The sequence below is a fragment of the Trachypithecus francoisi genome, unplaced genomic scaffold, assembly GCF_009764315.1.
Source record: "Trachypithecus francoisi isolate TF-2019V2 unplaced genomic scaffold, Tfra_2.0 Lachesis_group7, whole genome shotgun sequence".
Classification (NCBI taxonomy): domain Eukaryota; kingdom Metazoa; phylum Chordata; class Mammalia; order Primates; family Cercopithecidae; genus Trachypithecus; species Trachypithecus francoisi.
Window position 1 is genome coordinate 43910640 of NW_022681472.1, and position 22775 is coordinate 43933414.

At 37.7% G+C, this 22775-nt stretch overlaps 1 protein-coding gene across 1 annotated transcript in view; it reads right to left on the bottom strand.

The window, feature by feature from the left end:
• Positions 1–21448, bottom strand: part of MMP16 (matrix metallopeptidase 16) — a 299850-nt gene extending 278402 nt beyond the window's left edge. The window contains exon 1 of the mRNA XM_033202547.1: positions 20507–21448. Within this exon, the coding sequence (XP_033058438.1) occupies positions 20507–20638 (132 nt within the window). The 5' untranslated portion in view covers positions 20639–21448. The remainder of the gene's footprint in view (positions 1–20506) is intronic.
• Positions 21449–22775: the final 1327 nt, after the last annotated feature.

The window sequence follows — 22775 nt, forward strand, 5'->3', positions numbered from 1 at the left end:
GATTATATGAAAATATACAAAAATTTATAAATTGATGAATGTCGCTTGGTAAATACATCAGAAGATCCCATTCTAAACTGCAACATAAGAAAAATGTAATAACTCCATATCTCAGAAAGCTGCAAAACATCACTGAAGGACAGAAGCAGAAACTTCAAAATAGTTTTCCCAGAAATGTTTAAATAAATCTGTGGACAGAATTGTATTCAGAAATAGACTGAAATATGTGTCAAAATTAGTATATAATAAAGGCAGCATTTAAAGCATTGAAAACATCATAAATGCATCACTGGCTACAATTCTTCACTTCACCCTGTATCTATATCCTTGCCATGCCACATTAGAGACACAGTGTATATCCAAGCTCCTTGACTTTGGACCTTGCCATGCAGCAAACTTGCATTAGGCAAATCAATGTGTTCAAAGGGACCTTGTGTTAATTATGAGGGTAAGACTTAGGAAGCATCACATGTGAATGCTTGCTCTATAATGCTTTTGCCATTACCAAGGGAACGTGTTCTATTTTGTCAGTGGTTCCAGAATCATGTCAGATACATGCTATAGAACTGCCCCAGACAAGCTATATAAAGCAAGAGGTGCCCAACGTCACCCATGGTTCCACAGATCAACGGCATCTGTCTTAAACCATTACATACTATAGTAGTTAGTTCTCAACAAAGCCTGAGCAAATGTGAGGGAAAGATGTATGACTCAATATATAGTGTTGAAGCACCTGTTCAGTAATTTTAGGAAAAATGGGTTAGATTCCAGTTTCCTTATCTACACTAAAAGTATTTTATGTATATCAAAGATTCATGTGGATAAAAAGAAAAAAGAAAGTGGTTTCTTTGAAACTTTTGAAATGCTGCAGATTTGAAGAATACAAAGCTAAAAGTTACAACATAGATGACTAATCTTAAAAAACATTAACAAAATCAAAACATCAACAAATTCATTTTATGACAGAAAGGGGCCAATTTTAATATATAGAGAGCTCATATAATCAAAAAGAGAAGACAAAACACAAGTTGGCAGAAAAAGGAAGTCTTCATAATTTAAAAACTGTAGTTTAAAACACATAAAAATTCCCAATGCTGCTATGAATTTCTACTTGCAAAAAAAATTAATATTTTACCCAGCAGATTAGGAAAAACTTAAAGGCACTGGCAAGTGTGTGTGGAACCAAGCATGCTCAAGCATTGTTGAGTGACAATTTGGCAGAATCCACTACAATTATAAATAAATATAGCCCTTAACGCAGTAATTCCACTTCCAGAAATTTTGTTACATAAACTAATTAACTCACATGTACTTAGATAAGTACGCTGCATTATTTTTTAATTATAGAAACAACTTTTAAAATAACCTCTTTGTCCAGCAATAGGCTATGGTTAAAAAAATTACAAGTTACAAGTTATTAATATCATACAAGTATGAAGTTGTTCTACATGCATTGATAGAAAAAAAATCTCCAAAGTATATTGTTATGTTAAAAATATACAGAACATTTTATACAATGCATTTTTATGGGAAGGAAGGCAGAACATTTTATACAATGCATTTTTATGGGAAGGAAGGCAGGGGAGGGAGGAAAGTCTATAAAGAGGGAGGGTGGCAGGAGGGAAGGGGGAATTGTGTGTGTGTGTCTAGAAAATTTCTGGAAATTACTTAGGTAACAAAAAGAAAAAATGACTTAAAAAAAAATGACTGGAATCTGCAACTCTTGGGCAGATGGCTGTCCTCAAAGAAAAGGCTCCATGTGTTTCGTTACTCTAATATGATCCTATAATAAAAGCCTCATTTTTTCTGTTAAACACAAAAGTGAAAAACGGACTGTTTAATATTCTAAGACTACACTTCCTCTACTTTTCCTAAGATGGAATTCAGATAGACAGCACATGTATCAATGAAAGACTAAAGAAGGTCTCATATTCTCTGTTTTTATCCTGCCTGTCACCAATATGGACGTGTTCAGCAAAAGCAAATCCATCATATATTTAACATTTATTGAGTCAACTATTAATGGGCCTTCATTATTGTGCCTGTTTGAACACTATGATCTAATTTTAATGTAAGTTACTTAAAAGAAATTCAAATTATTATGTGATTATTGAGTCTTCAAGTTTTACATGCTAATGGACACAGCGACTGACAGTGTATGCACCTTTTTCCTCATCCATGTAGCTCAAACAGGGATGGAAATCAGTTAAGACCTCCAGTGAAATATAAGTAAAACTGTTTTTGCTCTTTTCTAAAAGTCATTTGGTGAAGCTGCTGTTCAATAATAGCAATAACTACAACTGAAGTCACTGAACTAGAACAAAGTTATTTTCCTTTGATATTTTCCCTAAGGTATTCTGATACACACCACTGGGGGAAAAATGACTAATTTTAAAATATTTTTAATGCCAAGCCAAAAGGCATTTCTATAAATGTTCTATTGGTGAATGAAGATAGAAAGTGCTATTTATACGAAAAATACTGTCATATGATGGAGATGATTTTTTAAAATCTCGAAGTCCAAGTTGCTCACCAGTTGACTATTAATAACTAAGATAAATATGACCCCTGATTATTTGAAGTTAAATATTTCTAATAAAGTAATTGAAGTAAATGTAAGGTAAAGGCACCATGCTGTCATCCAGCATGGGCTAAACGAGTTAAGAAAAAGGATCCTCAAGGATCTAGAACTAGAAGTACCATATGACCCAGCCATCCCATTACTGCGTATATACCCAAAGGATTATAAATCATGCTGCTATAAAGACACATGCACACGTATGTTCATTGCGGCACTATTCACAATAGCAAAGACATGGAATCAACCCAAATGTCCAGCAGTGACAGACTGGATTAAGAAAATGTGGCATATATACACCATGGAATACTATGCAGCCATATAAAAGGATGAGTTTGTGTCCTTCTCAGGGACATGGATGCAGCTGGAAACCATCATTCTCAGCAAACTATGGCAAGAACAGAAAACCAAACACCGCATGTTCTCACTCATAGGTGGGAACTGAACGATGAGTCACTTGGACTCAGGAAGGGGAACATCACACACTGGGGCCTATTATGGGGAGGGGGGAGGGGGGATTGCATTGGGATTTATACCTGATGTAAATGACGAGTTGATGGGTGCTGACGAGTTGATGGGTACAGCACACCAACATGGCACAAGTATACATGTGTAACAAACCTGCACGTTATGCACATGTACCCTAGAACTTAAAGTATAATAATAAAAAAAAAAGAAAAAGAAAAAGGACAACTATTGAAATGGATCAGAAAATATCAGTTACATTGGAAATTAAAACCCATGAATACGGATGATGTAATCCACTCATTTTTCAGTGCGTATCTAATGAGCACTCTACTTGCATGGTGGTGTCTGGCTCATGGAACACACTAACAACCAAGACAGATATACTCTGGCTCAATACAAAGTTATAATTTTCTGTCAGAGACAGCTGTGAATCTATCACACAAACACCTTGTACAATGGATTACTCATACAGGCATTCAATTTGTTCTAATGTACTGAATTTGCCTATATGCCCCAGGCAAGAAGAAAGAAAAATAGTTATTTCTGTCCCCTTAAATTTTTCTACTAGCAAGTATGAGCTTGGCCTACATTTTTCTAGACACAGGAAGACCAAAAAAAAATGCACATTAGGATGGGGAAGAAATGAAGGAATTAAGCATTTTGATAAAGACTCTATGGCGGACCTTGAGACATCCAGGAGGTAAAAGGGGAACAGCACACCTGCTAGAGCTGAGATTATCAAAGTTTGATCTAGGAACCTCTGAGTGTCCTAAAACTTTCAGGAGTCAAACAATCTTAATAAGATGTTATTTGCCTTTTTACTCTCATTCATTTGCATTTGACAGTTGAGTTTACCAGAGCCTATGTGATTTATAGTATCAGGAGTGTGAATGCATAAGGAGATATGAGAATCTAGCTATTTTTTGTTAAGCCAGATAGTTAAAGTATCTAGAAAGATCTAAAACAATGTTATCTTTCTTACTATTATTTTGCTGTGTAAAATTATTTTTTCACAAAAATGTTATTTATAACATGACTTATTTTTAATGAATTTCTAAATAAGTATTTTAAAATTCTCTCAGATTTATCTAATACCATAAATATAGATAGATATAAACCATAATAGAAGCTTTTTTGGGTTTTCATTAATGTTTAGTAGCAGACAGGCATCTTTAATGTGAGGACCACTACACTAAATCACAGTGAGCAGAAGATGAACTCTGAGCTACGGGGCTAGAGAAAGCGGTGAGGCTGATAATGAGAGGGCTTGCATGCCATGTTATAAATAATATAACGTGTCAAGACCAGAGGTAATGAAGATTTAAAACAGGGTTGCAACCCAAAATAGACATCAGAAATAAAAAAACTTAAGATATACATTAGAGGAAATGAGGCAACTGATTAGAAGTAGAGAGTAAGGGGCAGAAAACTGGGGATTTGGTGTCCACATTTAACTTGAACACCTGTGTGGTAGGTGATGCCAGCACAGTGGTGGGAAGTAGTGTCAGAGGAAACACTGTGACAGGGCAGATCAGAACATCTGTCATTGTACACAGTAAGATGGATAAGCAGACGATGAGAATACAGGCTAGAGCTGAGAAGAGAGATGCCAACTGGAGATAAAAACTGGCAGTTCTCTTCATATGGGTATTTTAAGCCATAGGAATCCAAAGACAGATTCAGAGTCAGACATGGCCCAAAGCTAAGCCCTGATCACCCAATCTTTTATAGTTAGACATTTTATTTCTATAGAATAGTGTCATAAAGAAAACTGCAACCTATTCTTTTCCCTCTCAATTTAGGCTACAGCATACATGTAACTACCAACAGTTATCCTTACTAGGTTGGTTACTAAGAACTGGATTATATATTCAATATGTAATTTTTAACAGCTCTATTGAGGTATGATTGCTATACAATAAGTAGTACACATTTTAAGTGTACAACTTGACAAGTTTTGACATACACAGAAAACTACCACCAGAGCCAGGAAAATTAACACATCCATCACCAGCAAAAGTCTTCTCTGGACTCTATAATCCTTCCCTCCCAGCCCTCCTGCCCTCCTCCTTCAGTCCCTAGGCAATCACAGAACTGCTTTCTGTTGCTAAAGATTAGTGTCCATTTGGGTCAGGCATGGTGGCTCACGTCTGTAATCCCAGCACTTTGGAAGGCTGAGGCGGGTGGATCACCTGAGGTCAGGAGTTCCAGATGAGCCTGACCAACATGACAAAACCCCGTCTCTACTAAAAATACAAAATTAGCTGGTCATGGCGGTGCATGCCTGTAATCCTAGCTACTTGGGAGGTTGAGGCAGGAGAACTGCTTGAACCCAGGAGGTGGAGGTTGCAGTGAGCCTGAGCGGAAATTGCGCCATTGCACTCCAGCCTGGGCAACAAAGAGGAAATCTCTGTCTCAAAAAAAAAAAAAAAAAGTTGAGTGTCCATTTTCTATAATTTTATTTAAAATAAATCACACAGTATGTGCTCCTTTTAACTAGCTTTGTTCACTCAGCCTAATTATTTTGGCATTCTTTACTATTTTACAATGTACCAATAGTGCATTCCTTTTTATGACTAAGTAGTATTCCATTATATAGATATGTCAGAGTTTTGTATGCGTACATTTTGATGTTGATGGATATCTGTGCTGTCTCCAGTTTGGGGGCAGCTTTTAACATTTTATGTCATGTTGTTGTGCTGGAGATAAATCTTTCAGCTTTTGTGTCTCTGAAAAATTCTTTATTTTGCCTAAGTATTTGAAATATATTTTCATTATGTACAGAATCCTAGGTTGAGAGGTTTTTTTCCTATCTGTATTTTCAGGATGTTTCTCCACTGTCTTTTCCTTGTATTATTTCTGACAAGCAATCTGCAATTATTTGTTCCTCTATATGAAAGGTGTCTATTTTTTTCTGTCTGCTTTTATGATTTTTCTCTTTATCCCTCATTTGTTCAATTTGATTATGGTGTGCCTTACTGTAGTTTTCTTCTTTTTTCTTTGTGCTTGGGATTCATCAGTCTTCTCGCATCTGTGAGTTTATATATTTTCCATCAAATTAGGAAAAGCGTTATTCTTTCTATCTCTCCCTGTTTAGGAGACTTAAATTACACGTATACATGTTGTATTAGCCTGTTCTCACACTGGTGATAAAGACATACCCAAGACTGGGCAATTTACAAAATAAAGAGGTTTAATGGACTTACAGTTCCACCTGGCTGGGGAGGCCTCACAATCATGGTGGAATGCAAGGAGGAGCAAGTCACATCTTACATGGATGGCAGCAGGCAAAGAGAGAGTTTGTGTAGAGAACTCCCTCTTATAGAACCATCAGATCTTATGAGACTTATACACTATCATGAGAACAGCATGTGAACGACCCTTCCGCATGGATTCAATTACCTCCTACTGTGTTCCTCCCATACCACAAGAAAATTCAAGATAAGATTTGGGTTGAGGACACAGCCAAACCATATCACATGTATATTAGGTAATGTGCAGCTGTCCCATATCTCACTGATATTCTGTTCATTGCTAAATTTTTGTTTTGTGTTTCTGTGAATTACTTGTATTTCTGCAACCTAAAGTTTATTTTTTTCTTCATTAATGGGTAATCTGCTGCTAACTTCACGTTTATTTTTAATCTCATATATTGCAGTTTTTATCTCTACAAGTTCAATTTCAATCTATCTTCCATAAATCAACTTTTGGACATAAAGAATATAGTCATAACAAATGTTTAATATTTTTATCTGCTAATTATAACATCTGTGATTTTTTGAATCAATTTAAATATATACAATTTTCTCCTAATTAGTGTTTTTTGGCTTCTTTGTATGCCTGACAATTTTTTATTATACGCTAGACATTATGAATTTTACCCTGTTGGGTGCTGGGTATTTCTGTATTCCAATAAATATTATTAAGCTTTGTTGTGAAATCAGTTAAGTCGCTTAGAAACAGTGTGATTCTTTCCAGTCTTCCTTTTAGGTATTGTTAAGCTGAACCAAAGCAGTGTTTAGTCCAGAGCTAATTATCTTTCATAACTGAGGCAAGACACTTCTAAGCACTCTCCCCTTTGCCCTAAGAAGTATGAGGTTATCCAGTCTGGCTGAAGGAAACAGGCACTATTGCAAGGCCTTCATGAACACTGGGCATGATTCCCTCTAGCTGTTTTGGTTGGTTCTTTCCTTGGCAACCAGTAGTTACTTCATAGGAAGACACAGATCAGTTCTCAACTGCATACTCAAGGGGAACCCTGGGCAGATCTCTGGTATTTTTGCTCTTTGCAGTCCTCTTCTCTCCAGTATTCTGAATGTGAGCCACCTTGGTCTCCTTATATACTCAGCTCCATTCCTTAACTCAGAGTCTGTCCAGCTCAACTTGGGTTCCACCTTCCTGGTGCTATGGCTGGAAACTCTCTCAAGGCAGCAAGTTGAGATAATCCTAAAGTTCTTTGCATTTGTTTCCCATCTCTCAGGGATAACTACTTTATTACCCAAAAAAGTCCAGTGACTTGAATATCATTGTTCAAACATTGTGTTCATTTTTTGGGATAGGATATGCATACCTCCGTTTATTGCATTTTACCTTATTGTACTTCACAGATAATGTAGTTTTTACAAAGTGAGGTTTGTGACAATCCTCCAACAAGCAAGTCTATCAGCATCATTTTTCCCACAGCATGTGCTCACTTCATGTCTCTGTGTCACATTTTGGTAATTCTCACAATATTTCAAAGTTTTTCATTAGATGATATCTGTTATGGTGACCTGTGGTTAGTGTTCTTTTTCTTTTTCTAACACTTACCAAATTTATTTGACTATGGAATGTATCTGAGAAATGTCTTGTAGCATTAGCTTCTGAAGAACATATCGTGAGATATGCACTCAAACAGAGACCCAAAAACTCACCTAGGGTTCTAAATTTAAAAAATACAGATTCCCAAAGCTCACTCTATGTACTAATCTCTGATGTACTGTAATTGTTTCAGAGTGCCACAAACTCTGCCCATTTAAGATGCCACACTGTAACTAAGTGTGTGTGTTCTGACTGCTCCACTCACTGGCCACTACCTCATCTCTTTCCCTGTCCTTGGGCTTCCCTATTCCTTGAAACACAACAATACTGAAATTAGGTCAGTTAACAATTCTACAATGGCCTATAAATGTTTAAGTGAAAGGAAGAGTCATACATTTCTCACTTTATATTAAAAGCTAAAAATGATTAAGCTTAGTGAGAAACCACGTTGAAAGCCAAGACAGGCCAAAAGCTAGGCCTCCTGCACTGAACAGTTACCCAAGTTGTAAATGCAAGGGAAAAGTTTCTGAAAGACATTAAAAGTGGTACTCCAGTGAACACACAAATGATAAGTGAAATAGCCTTATTACTGTTACAGAACAAGTTTGAGTGGTTTGCATAGACCAAACCAGCCACAACATTCCCTTAAGCCAAAGCTTAATCCAGAGCAAGACCCTTACTCTCTTCAATTCTATGGAGGCTGAGAGAGGGGAGGAAGCTGCAGAAGAAAAGTTGAAAGCCAGAAGTGGTTGGCTCGTGAGGTTTAAGAAAGAAGCCATCTATGTAACCTAAAAGTGCAAGATGAAGTAGCAATGCTGATGAAGAAACTGCAGCAAGTTATCCAGAAGATCTAGCTAAAATAATTGATGTAGGTGGGTACCCTAAACAACAGATTTTCAATATAGACAAAACAGCCTTATGTTGGAAGAAGAGGCCATCTAGGACTTTCATAGCTAGGCAGGAAAAATCAGTGCCTGGCATCAGAGCTTCAAAGGACAGACTGACCTTCTTGATAGGAGCTAATGCGGCTGGTAACTTTAAGTTGAAGCTAGTGCTTATTTACCACTCTAAAGATTCTATGGCCCTTAAGAATTATGCTAAGTCTACCCTGCTCTATCAATAGAACAACAAAGCTTTGATGACAACATATCTTTTTATAGCATGGTTTACTGAATATTTGAAATCCACTGAGACCTACTGCTCAGGAAAAAGAGATTCCTTTCAAAATATTACTGCTCACTGACAACACACCTGGTCACCCAGAGCTCTGATGGAGATATACAAGGAGATTACTGTTTTCTTCATGCCTGCTAACACAACATCCATTTTGCAGCCCATGGATCAAAGAGTAACTTCAAGTCTCAAGCCTGCTTATATAAGACATACATTTTGTAAGGCTATAATCACTATGCCATACATAGTGATTCCTCTGATAGATCTAAGCAAAGTAACTTTAAAACCTTCTATAAAAGATTCGCCATTCTAGATGCCACTAAATATCCTCATGATCCATGGAGGGAGGTAAAAATAACAATATTAATTATTCCAATGCCTATTGATGACTCTGAGGGAATCAGAAATGGAACCTGAAGATCTGACTGAATTGCTGCAGTCTCATTATAAAACTTTAATGAATGAGGAGGCTTCTTAGAGATGAGCAAAAAAAGTGGTTTCTAGAGATGACATCTACTCCTAGTGAAGGAGCTATGAACATGGTTGAAATGACAACAAAGGATTTAGAATATTACAGAAACGTAGTTGATAAAGCAGCGGCAGGGTTTGTCAGGATTGACTCTAATTTTGAAAAATGTTCCACTGTGGGTAAAAATACTATCGAACAGTATTGCATGCTAAGAGAAATCTTTCATGAAAGGAATAGTCAATCAATGTGGCAAACTTGACTGTTGTTTTAAGAAACTGCCACTGCCACCCTCATCTCTAGGGCCATTACCATGATCAAGTTAGCAGCCAGCAGCATCAAGGCAACACCCTCCAGCTGCAAAAAGAGGACTTGCCAAAGTCTCAATGGTCCTTTAACAATTAAGTATTTTTAATTAAGGTATGTACATGCTTTTTTAGGTATAATGCTCTTTCACACTTAATAGAATATAGTATAGTGTAAGTAAAACTTTTATATGCACTGGGAAACCAAGAAATTCATGTCACTCACTTCTTTGTGAATTTCTCTTTATTGCAGTGAGAAAACCAAACCAGCAATATCTCTGAGGTATGGTTTTACTTCCTTCAGAGGAAGTGAGAAAGTAGAAAAGATTTTTTAAAAATCACCTAGATTTTCACCTTTGTAAGTTGGTTTAGAAATAGTCCTTCTTTGATAGGGTAATAAATTATGTGAGCGCTGAAGGCTACATACAAGAACAATCTTAGGGCCTGAAGATGTTTTTTACATCTGTTGGTCAACCACCATGTTGGAGTTTCTATTCTCTCTACAATAAAGGCAACAACCAGCCATCAGGCCTATTCTCAAACAGTGAGGAGGAACTCAGTAACATTTGAGACACCTGATCCATCGCTGGATTGATCTATCTCTGAGAAATGTGGCTTTATATTAAACTAAATAAATATTTTAAAAACAATAAAATAAATATATTTCCTTTTGGCTTCTACTCAATAGATGCAATATATGAAAATAACAAAACACCAGAATTCATAAAACATGCCAGTCATACACATACAGTAGCAATAGACATACACATTCCTCCCTGCAGGGCATTGGAACATCCATCTCTGACAAAGATTTTTCATTACATTTTCTGTATTGTTCAATTCTTTTAATCTTAGAATGTAACCGAATCTTCCTGAACACTTTGAAAATCAGATTTAATGGTAAACTGCAATATAACAAATAGTTGAAAAATAAAATACTACAATTTAATATTGTATGTATTTAAGATTATACCATACATGGATTACCAATTATGTAATGATTTAGGTAAGTGTAAAACTATAATGAGTACCACAAAACAATCTTAAATCAACCAATCAAATCAACAATACCCTATTCAGTTTTTACTCCAGATAAGACTGTCTGCTCAGGATATTTTTCCACTACACATATTTGTTACACCAATTTAGTTTGGAATACAAATGATGTTAGTAATGGAACTGGATCAAATTATCCATACTGGGAACCTGGAAGTTAATTCTCATCTGTATTTATTTGTTTGGAAGCCTGGGTATGACAGTCAGCCTGCCCGCTTTGATTTTAGGCTATTCCACTTCAGCACTTCATAGCAATGTAACCTTGGCAAGTTCCTTAACCTCTGAGTTGCGGATCCATCACTTGTGTGACAGAAATCGGCATACCAACTCACAAGGTAATAATAAGAATTAAATGTGTTTATATATGAAACATTTAGAACACTTATTAGGCACATAGCTTGTGTTTAACCAACGTTAACTAACATTGTTTTTTTCATTATAATTAAAATTCAGTGTTCAAATAAACTCCAGGTATTTCCATGTTGCTGGTTATTTGGACCTTTGTTTAATCAGAATATAATGGCAGAATGTAGGTGTTTCTATGCTCCCAGTTATCAGAGGGAATTCAGGGACTGAGACACCATATTATTCCTACTTACAAAGGAGACTGCTTGGCAGTGTCTGGATGCTGTTGTTATAAAATCCATGCTACAGACAGGCAATAAAGATCACATATCCATTACATAAATGGCCCAAACAAGGCAAAGGCTACTTAAGCAATTTGCCTGAGTCACCCGTGGAGCAAACAACTTCACTCAATCCATCATACATAAGCAAAACAATGAGTTATATGAGTAGCACTGTTGTAATACAAGGAATACCCAAACCTCCAAAAAGGATTTTACTGATATCCTAGTAATGCTCTTGACTTAGTAGTGCTCTTGCTCTCTTCTATATTTGTTCTTGATTTTATATAAACCATTGAGTATACATTCGTTTCTCTAAGCTATTTGAAACTATTTTACTTTATTAAAGATGACAGAGGGGAGGGGTAAAAATGTGACTTTTCATAATTTTTCCCAACTTCTAAGCCTAAGGCCCTGCAATATAAGTACAATGTGAAGTTCCTAAGATGCCAACTAGATGAAGCAAGTAGAGCATGAGAAAAGGAACTGCAATTGTTGAGAGTAAAGAAGGAATGAATGCACAGACATTAGAACCTAAAATAAAAACAAATTTCTAATTATTATAAACAATGAGAAATTACTAACACATGGTAGGAATTCAACCGTGAAAAGTTCCCATGGAAAAATGCCTCCACTGACATCATTCGGGGTCTGACTGCATCAGCCGCATGCAGAGGCACATGCCTACATTCCATTGACATCACATCAGGTGCAAGCAATTTGGGGACGTGAAATGAAGTTTATAAAAGTATCCAGCTTCCCCTTAAAAATGGCAGTTTATTCCTCCTTAACTTAAATGTGGTTAAAACAGATACTGTAAGATTCCATTTCAGTGAGTAGTTTATTTGGGTCTCTTTGGTCATTTGAACACATCACGCTAAGGACTATCTCTCTTGAGAACATTTATCTGTTCTCAGGGTCCATAATTTACTTCAATAATCCATATCTCACTTAAGTGCCTAGACTAAAAAACTTACAAAAAATCTTAGTGATGGTTACGAGTAGCTTATAATATTTTAACTAAATGCTGGCGTGCCCTAATGCATTAGCAAGTGCCTTTGTTATACCCCAATCTCTCTCCGAGGTCAAATAATAATCTGCTCAACTAAAAACATTTCATAGGCTCCTATTAAAAGAAACCACATCGTTTCACACTTTTGTGGATCATTTCTTACATATTTTTAAAAGGAAGAATAGGTTAAAGCTGTATTTTAAAATCTGCTTTCATTGAAAAGTATTTATTCAATAAGGACTTACAGTAAACATTAGAAATTTAAATCATTTTAGTCTTATGAGCTTTTAAAATTGGATTTTTTGCTACTGATAACCTAAAAGGCATTATCATATGAAATGTATTCCACCTCTAATCTATAAAACCACAATTATTTCATTAGTCATTTTAATTAAAACAGGAACACCAAATACACCTAGTCACTACAATGTATAGGTTTTGACCTATTGCACACCTAAAAATAAGAGAAATGTAGAGCATTCCTGCATTATAATATTCTTTGTGATACTGCCATGCCCAGAACATTTTTCCCTAGAGAAGTGCTAATTTCCTTCTTAGTTCATCAAATATGTAATCACTGGTGCCAAGTGGCTCTCAGTAAACCAGCTTACATCTTAAATCGTGAACTGCGTTCATTGATTTATCCAAAATCTACAATTGGCTATGATTCATTTTGCAACATCTGATTGCACCTAGTATCTGTCCTTGATTTTAAACCAAGTTCTTCCAAGCCATTGGAGTCTTTAAAAAGCACAATAGCTCCCTCTAGCCTCTTTTTACATACCACACCAAGAGGTCACATTTAATCAAAGGTTACAGGTTACACTTACTCTCTTGGCTCAGCTTCTGTCATGTGGCTCATCAAGCTATGCCACTATCCAAGGATGCACTATGCCACTATCCTAAGGATGCACAATGCCAAACAGTTGTGGTGAAACACCAAGCAAAAAATATCCATTTAGAGTGCTAAATGACAGGAAGCAACAATCAAATATGGTTTCATAAAGAACCTCAAATCTAAAAATAACTTCCCCAAGTAAAAGCAAAATAAGGCAAAAGAAAATGTGACTGTCACATATATTATTACTTAGTATTTTGTCCTTTTAGAATGAAATTTTTTATTGTTCACATAAACTACATATTTGATAAAACAAATGCAATCTGATTTTTCATACTCAAAATCAAATACGTGGTGAAGAACAAAAAAACCCTCAAAGAACACATGCCCAAATTATTTCCCACAATGGGCAAATGGAGAATACAGTATAAGCACTTTATTTCACTACAAAACATGTTTATATTTGTATACATATACAGAGAGACAGATTTAAATTTTGAGACACTCCTTCCCAAAAACTGTTAAAACTTAGATTTTGAACTTATTCCAACTTGCCTTTTTATGACTGAAGTACCACTTGTAGACGGTATTTGTTTTTCAAAATAGCACTAAATTATGTTTTTAAAATTAATATTTAAGTTTTGCTACCTTGGCCAAAACTAGATTTTAAAATTACATATCATTTGCTGCCAATGTATTTACTACTCAGCAGAGGGCTAGGATGATCTCCAAAATGGAACACCCTTTGGAACTACAGATAATAACACATGTTAGATTTAAGCTATACATTCTGTATTTCCTCATTACAGTTATTTCAGAAAAAAAAATCTGAACTATCTACCTTTGTGATTCAGTTGTTACCAAATTTACAGGGTCAATATTGCATTCCCCATCCCCTTTGGCTATATAAACTAAAGCTTCTAGGCTTACTACTATCAAATTTCAAATTTGGAAATGGCCTTAGTGACAGTTTAATTCACATCTCATTTTTGTAGATGAAGGTATCAAAGAAATTACATGTTCAAGTTCAAAGCCAGGTTAGTGAAACAACCTGAGTTAAAGCCCACCTCCTTCAACTTCTCCCCCAGTGCTCAATTACACTACATTGCTAGCTATCTTGCCATTTCCGATGTTATATGGATATGATCTGTTTTTCACTAATTTTTTTATTACTGTAGAAAACACTTTATTTTTCAGTCCATTCTTATCCCTCCCAATACATAATTTTTAAAAGACTTTTTGGTTGTTGTTCAGAATTTGAGGTACAACAGAGCTGGCCTAAGTTTCTTATTGAATCCTGCCCATATTATGGGAAGGAAGCACCTGGGGTTTGATCCAATTAAAATAAAAAGGCCTACTGAATTATAAAGGCCTACTTATTTTCTATGGCATTAGAAAAGATGAACAGATTTCAGCGAACCTAATGTTGTAAAAGAAGGTGTGAGCTGAACTTGATATTCTATGATAGTAACAGATGAAAAGACAAAATGTGAAAATCACATTCCTGAACTAAACTAAGAAAAACCTACAGGAAGAAAATGTACTGATGTTAGCTTGGTTGATTTTCAGTACATTATATTTTTAATAAATGGAAAGGTGTTTAAATAAAATCTTCCTAGACCAGTTGATATGTCCTAACCTGATAGATGTTTATGTCATTAGATGCTATGGTGCCAATTACCTCCTTATCAACCTTTATTTTCTATTAATAATAATGACATGTGGCTAGATGTGGTGGCTCATGTCTGTAATCCCAGCACTTCGGGAGGCTAAGGAGGGAGAATCACTTAAGCTCAGGAATTTGAGACCAGCCTGGACAACATAGTGAGATCTTGTCTCACTGAAAATTAAAAAAAAAAAAAAAATCTGGGTAGGGTGGTATGTGCCTGTAGTGCCAGCTACTCAGGAGCTGAAGTGGGAGGATTGCTTGAGCCCAGGAGGTTGAGGCTGTAGTGAGCTATGATCATGCCACTATACTCCAGCCTGGGCAACAGAACAAGATCCTGTATTTAAATAAATAAATAATAACAACATCTACAAAGTATTGAGTGTTCAACCATGTGAAGGCATATTTCAAGCTATTAAATATATACACATATAATATATACACATATATATGATATATATTTACTTAATTGTCAAAACAACCCTATGAGGCAGGTACTTGGAGTATTCAGATTTTACAGACAGTTAAACTGAGGCTCACAGAGATTGACTAATTAACCTGTCTCTTACTATAAAACTTGCAGACAAAAAGGATGGAATTAGAACCCAGGCAGTCTAGTTCCAGAATATGTGCTCTTAATTACTATATTTCTACACAATATAAAATGAATTGATGAGTATTATTATATTCACAGATATTTAAATTTTGATAGAAAGTCATATGAAAATTAACTATCAATCTCAAACATACATGCAGAAAGGTCCAACACTTCTTGAAGGGCTGTAAAGAAAGAAATATTTCTCGTCCAACGCTGAATACATGTAATACATTAATTCAAGTATCCATTTTTGTTTTTTTGGTCCCAAAATAATTCCAATTGGTCCTCTACCAAATAGTCTGAACAAGTACATTTTGAGTAACCGACATAGGTCAGTAATACAGATTTACATACAGTTATTGATTAATTCAAATAATTATGCCACTAAACAAGTGCCCTAAAATTTTCTTATGTTAATAACCTTAATTAAGAAAAAGTGACAACTTCACGTTCATCATTTTTAACCTGACTCCACAGATAGAAAAGTTGTCACTGAACCCAGCTGTATTCTTACTTGGTAACAAAGTGAATGAAAGACAAAACCCAGCTGTATGGAGAGGGATGAACTTGAACTATTGCTCTCTCTGCATTTCTTAAGGGGATAGTAGGAGAAAACACACCTCACTGGCATATGCTTATCTGTAATGGTTTCATCAATAACCATAGCCCTGAGTGACCCAGCCCAGGCAACTCTGAACAGAGAAAGGCATAGTCCAGGTGGGACATGTAGGAGAAGCTAGAGAACCTTAAAACAATTGAGCCTCTTGTTCTCCTTGTCATAGCTTTGGGCCCTTATGAGCATCCTAAACAGCCAGCATATTTGAGACATTTTGTTAAACCTGCAATCTTACAGTACATAAAAATCTTGATGAATCAGTCATACAGTCCCTGTTGTTGACCAGTTATAAACTGCTACAGTGGAGAATTATAGGCTATATTCAGGAGACAACCTTTACTCAAGAAGGCATGGTACCACCATTTTTCCATGTCCAAATGAAATAATGCATCTTGATTTTTTAAGCAATCAAAGAACAAGAGAAAAGCAAAACAGTGTCCCAACATAAGACTGTAAAATTCTATAAAATATGATTTTTTATCTCTGAAATGTCTCATGATCAATTATTACCAAATTTATATGCAATACAAAAGTACCCAATGCAAACTCTGACTTTTTAGGTACATGCAGGCAAACCTGACAAAGGTGAATAAATTTTAAATCAGTTAAGTAAATATATTGCAAGAAAAATTTAGGAAATAGTTATACTCAATTCATATTTGTCATAAAAGACCCCTTTGAAATCTAAAATATTCTGCTTTCTTTAATCAGGAACAACAAAATCAATTTTTGCCTTATCAAGACTTTTTTGTCACAAAAGACTAATCATTTTATGCTTTGATATATGCATAATTTAGAGTTTTATATGTTTTTACTTCATCAGTAAATGGGCTTGAAAAACTTTTCCTCCCTGGAAATTGTACACTATTGTTTAGAAATTGATAAGGAATATGTTGCTCACATAAGTAATATTTGACAAACTATTCAGAGTTGATGATACGAGAGGTATTACTATCATGAACTACATTCTGTCTCAAATTTCATAACAACAATGCTCACAGCATACCAAAAAAAAAGCCACAGGATCATGAGCATCCCTATATGAGATAGCTATTTTAGAAACAAAATGATTTTTAAGACAGTAGATATTAAGTAATAATTCTTTATTAATAATTTAGCTGCTTCTGACCAATGAACACCTCTGATTCAGACTGCTGTCCAATGACAACAGGTTTTGACTTTTAGTTAATATTAGCAGTGTTCCCTTGCATCATGCTAATTATCACACACTGAAAGACCAACTCTTAAAAAAGGTATCCAATGATATACAGAAATCTTTACCTAAATGAGAATATACTGAAGACTTAACATTGAAAGTGTTCCACTTGAAATGAAAGTAGAGCAATGTACTGAATCTCTTCCATAGTACTACTCCTGGTAGTGTCTGACCCTTTCTCAGTTGTAAGAGATGTTCCTTTTTGCTTCTTAAAAGCAAGCTAAACAAACAAAACCAAATGCACTATCTTTCTGTAGCAGGATTTTATCACCATATTAAAAATATCTCTCACTTCGATAATTGACAATTCCAAATATTTATACTCTCAAAAATCAAACAGGAAAGAGTTAACATGACTACTTCTAGCCAGCCACCCTACTCTAATCCCCCACTTTCCGGAAAAATATACAGTCTTAAACCTTAAATCATAGAGATAAAAAGAATGGGGGAACCACAAATTGTTAAGTTTAGTGATGAATAAAGCAATGTAATCTTAGTTGTCAGCATAAAAAGCATCCCTCTGAAGCTTTGTTGCAACTATAATAACTTTCTGTGCTTACTGAAAAAAAAAATTTTATGATCATATGAGCTTCATGCATGACTGATATCATTACTGTTTATTTTAAGGCTGTCCTTGAGAATCAATCAAATAAAACATTCCCAGTGTGTATGTTTTGCCACCAGAATGAGGAACACAATGTAAGTGCCTCTTCTGGAGAGGAAGTGATGGACCATTCTTCCCATTAGTGTTTCCTATCAAAAAGAAACATCAAATAGAAGTGAATCAGGCAGCAATTTATGTCAGAAAACATCCTGTCATTCTGTGTTCTTGACAATATTTTCATCTCACTAGCAGCAACTCTTACGATCTAAAAAAAAGGGGGGGTATCATTACACATAAAGAAGCTTATAAATCCAACCAAAATGAGCTCAAGAGCTTAAAAACACTATTTGGGGATAACACAAACTATGGTATATAATCTGCTCTAAACCATTAAAAATTTCCCATTTTAATAAGTAAGGTTTTAAAGGTCTGATATGGCACATGACTTCTTATCTGTCATGCTTAAATCTGTATAATAAATATGAATAGAATAACTTAAATACTCTAAAAATGGGAAAATAACTATTTTCTCCACAAACATAAACCATTTTCCCCACACATCTTAATGAAGAAAGATAAGGGGTCATTGGAATCCAAAATTAAAGACATTTTTTAGTACAATCATAACTTTTTCTTGCATAATAATATCTGAACTTACTGAGGGATTCCAATATAAAGAAATACAATCTTTCATGTTTAGTCTCATGAAAAGTCTAATAATCATCAAAACTCATGTTACCCTAATCTCTGAACGCAAATCTAATACTTTCCTAAAGCAGGTAGCCATCAATCCAGGCTGTCTTTCTCTTCCCTTAGTCAGAAAGACACAACCTTGCACTTACTTTTACCGCCTCCCCCACACTCCACCTCACCACCATCACCACCAATCTGAAGCAATAGGCCCTTCTGTTTATAACATTATAAATAACAGCTTGCCACTTTAATTCCTCCAGCCTATGAACTAATCCTTCATTTCAACATTAAATTATCTCTTGATTTAAATGTTAGGTACAAAAATGCATCTGTGGCACGTAATTCCAAAAGTTCAAACTTGCAATCAAAAAAGTCTGGACTTTCAAGCCCCTTTCTCTTTTTATCCAGAAAAAATAAAGTTGTATTTTTCAAAGGGTTAAACCTTTTTCGTTTTCAAATTGGGTTTTTTGTGTAATTTATTCATACTTAATATCTGTAAAGGTCTTTAACTCTTTTGATAATAGCTCTTACTTTTTCAAATACTTTTTTTCTGTACTAACCATCACCTATTACATGAAGTCCTAAGAACAGTTTCTATAAACACAGCTATATTCAGAATATGCCTTTACACATGGCATTTATTATGTATACTCTGTATATCAATTGGTTACACGAAGCATGTTCAAATACTGTGCAACAGGTCTTGATATTGTGTAAACACACACTCCCAACAAAATGACAATAAGCTTTATAATATCAACAATATAAGAAAAAAATCACAGTATTCCTTAAAGAATTATTTATAATTCGTTTGAGAGATCAGAGGACATCAGATCTAATCAAAAGAAGTAAATGTTACTAAGGCCCTCTTACTGGCTTTGCATCCCACCGTATATGTGATAAAGTTGTGTTACAGCCCAAGTGTATACACGCTTTAATGGATTTATTGCACATTACTGGCTTCAGTGCTGACTTGATGACAGGAAGAGTACTTTGGCAGAGGTCTGACAAGTCCCTATCCTTAAGTTCCCTTTTGCTTTGTGCCGTCTGTTCTCAAAGCTATCAAAGTAAAGCAAATGACAGTCTAAAACCTCCCCGTTTTGCCACGAGAGTGTGAAATCAAATTAAAAACACACCTCAAAACTATTACATTGGGCCACGTTTATTTTCACTTGGCGGGGGAGGAGGAAAGAAGACACTTAAAAAGAGATGGATTTCATGTCCTCTGTGTAGCCAGATCTAGTTACAGTGTATTAAGTTATGTCTAAATGAAAAAAAAGACTCTCAAGTGTTTTATCACAAAGTAATGTTATTAAACACATCTAATGTTCCCACGCTTTCCTCTAGATTCTCTGATTTTTAACCTCCTTTGTTAGGCATCAAACACCGGGAGAAAGATTTCATGAACAATACCTAGGCAGCACATGATGCCAGGGAATTAATTCTGTCTTCCCCGAGCTGTGTATCCATCATAAACTCAAGTTGCCTTATTTAGCTACACGGTTGCTATATGTAGGACTTCTCTTCCTTGGGTGAAAAGCATGGACTGGCTACAATTGTGTCTTTGAGCGCGCAGCATCGTGCTTTGTGCTGCCGGGGATAACGGATTCTGGGTCTCACACGCATCCGTCACCTAAGACACCCTTCACTGAACCAGGGTCTCGGCAGCTGGAAGGGAAACAATGTGTTGGGACCCAGGCTGGTCTGAGCTACAAGGATCCCAGGAGTGAAGGAAATGTTTCAGGGAGCAGCCTAGGCAAGGGAGGAGGAAGAAAGCCCTCGCACTCTTACCTCCACATTGAAATACTGCTCCGTTCCGCAGACTGTAGCACATAAAATCCAAAGCAAGGTTTGCAAGAAAAACACCCCCGAATGATGCACGAAATCCAACCGTCTTCCAGTGCTGAATGTGAGTAAGATCATAGTGAACTGTGCTTCAATGGATGGACGAGCTCCCCTTCGTTTTCTCCCTCTCTCCCTCTCCCTCCCTCCCTCGTTTCCTTTCAAAAAAAAGTCCTCCGGGTGGGTAAGGAGCCTGCAGGTTCACCCACAGCCGGGCAAGGGGAGGAGACAGGGGCCCCGCGCTCGGCAGCCCTGGAGAGGCAGCGACGAAGACAGGGTCAGCAGTAGTTCCTGTTCACCATCCTCCGGGGTCAGTCACCGGGAACGTGGCGCCCAAGTTCACCGGCGGTTCCGGCTCAAAGCGCCGAGTCGTAGCCGCAGCAGCAGCAGCCGCCGCCGCCTCCAGCCCGTGCGTCCTCCTCCCTCCACCGCCTACTCCTCCTCCTCCTCAGCCGCCGCCGCCGCCCCCAGCTGCTGCGGGAAGGGCCTCCGCCGCTCCTCACTCTCTTGCCTCTGCTTCTCCTTCCCTCCTCTCCTCGCTCCCCTCCAGAATGTTCATCCGTAATCTACATAACTCCTCCTTCCCGGGGTCTGCCTGGCTCTCGGGGCCCTTGGCGCGCGCGCGCGCGCACACACACACACACACAAACACACACACCGCGACACACACACACACACACACGAGCATACACACAGCCAGATACACACGGACGCGCGCTTCTTAAAGGAGACGGCTCATAAAGGCTTCCCCACTACGGTAGGGCACACCGGAGGTATCCAGCCGTGGTTTGAGCACAGCTCTTCAACAGTATCTCCCATCCCGCATCCCCGAGGCAGGCACCCAAGAACCTGGGCGGTTCCATTCTTTCTTCTCGCCCACCCCGCTGCCTCGCATCTAAAAACGAGTGCGCCCCTCCCCAGCTATGAGCTGGGTGGGGCTCAGGCTGAGGACCCTCGGGGGGCCTGGGGAGCGGCCCAACCCCTGGTCCTGGAGAGCGGTCAGCATTCTTGAGGAAGCGGCCCTGGAAGATTAGGGTCGCTGGGAATCAGGGGAGCGCCTGGTCACTGAGCACCGCTGGGTGGTTCGGGTCGGTGGCGGGGCTGACCAAGTTTGGGAAGCCTGAGATAGCAAATCCCGAACGTCCAAAACTTTCTTGGGGTCCGCCGAGCTTGTGGCCTGGTGTCTTCCTGAATCCCCTCTACCATAGCTACATTCCGCCTTCCAGGCTTGAGGAGTAGGCACAGGGTTTTGGTGGGGGACTAGACAAATACAGAAGCGGGATGAAAATGCTCACTTTCCAAGTGAACGGTGGACACACGCACACACTGGGACCCGGGAGAGGTGGTCCTGGGTGCTAAGAGAACATCCCGACGGGAGGGATGGGAGCTCTGGAAAGAAACCGGCTGCAGGAGCCAGGGGAAGGCTTGGGGAAAGAAGGAGAGGGAGCAGCCTGAGGAAAGGCGAGTAAAGCAGCTGGCAAGGGCGGGAGGAAGAGGCAGCGCGCAGACCGAGCGGGGGAGAGGCTGGCGGGAGCGAGGAGAGCTGCAGGCGAGAGGGGGAGGTGGCTGGCAAGAAGCACCGGGCAGGGGAACTTCAAGAGGAGGCTGCCAAAAAGGACTGGAGCTGCAGCAGTGCGAGGCAGTGGACAGGGGGGGCAGCAACCACCAGCCCTTGGCAAGTGATGGTTTGGCTGAAAAAGAAAGGGGGAAGGGAGCGAGGCAGGCATCTGTTTGGGGGCAATGCCAGTAAATGTGCTTCTCCTTGGCAGCCAGCAGAGGGGAAGAGGAGCCCACGGGAACGAAAAGCAGGCGAGGTTAAGAATAAAGAGTGTTCCAGGTATGACAGCTACCTCGGTGAGGTGGAAGAGAGAATTGATAAGGCAAATTTCATGGATGAGTTGGAAAGGCAGGAAGCAGGACTACAAGAGGTCATATGTGGTAAGCAGATGGAAAATGCTGAAAATGGTTTACCAAAAATTGTATTAGACTGAAATAACTTTTATCCAATAAAAGAAAAAAAAAAAAGGCTGAGGAATGGGACTTTGCAGCTATTGCTGTAAAAATGTAAGAAATGCCCAACCAACTTGACCCAACACCCAAGAAGCTCTCAGGGAGACCTTCCTGACAGTCTGCCTTGTGCCCAGGATGTGCTGCCCACAAAATAATTTTGAAGATGTAACAAAAAGCAATGCCTTATATTGTATAGTATATTAGAATA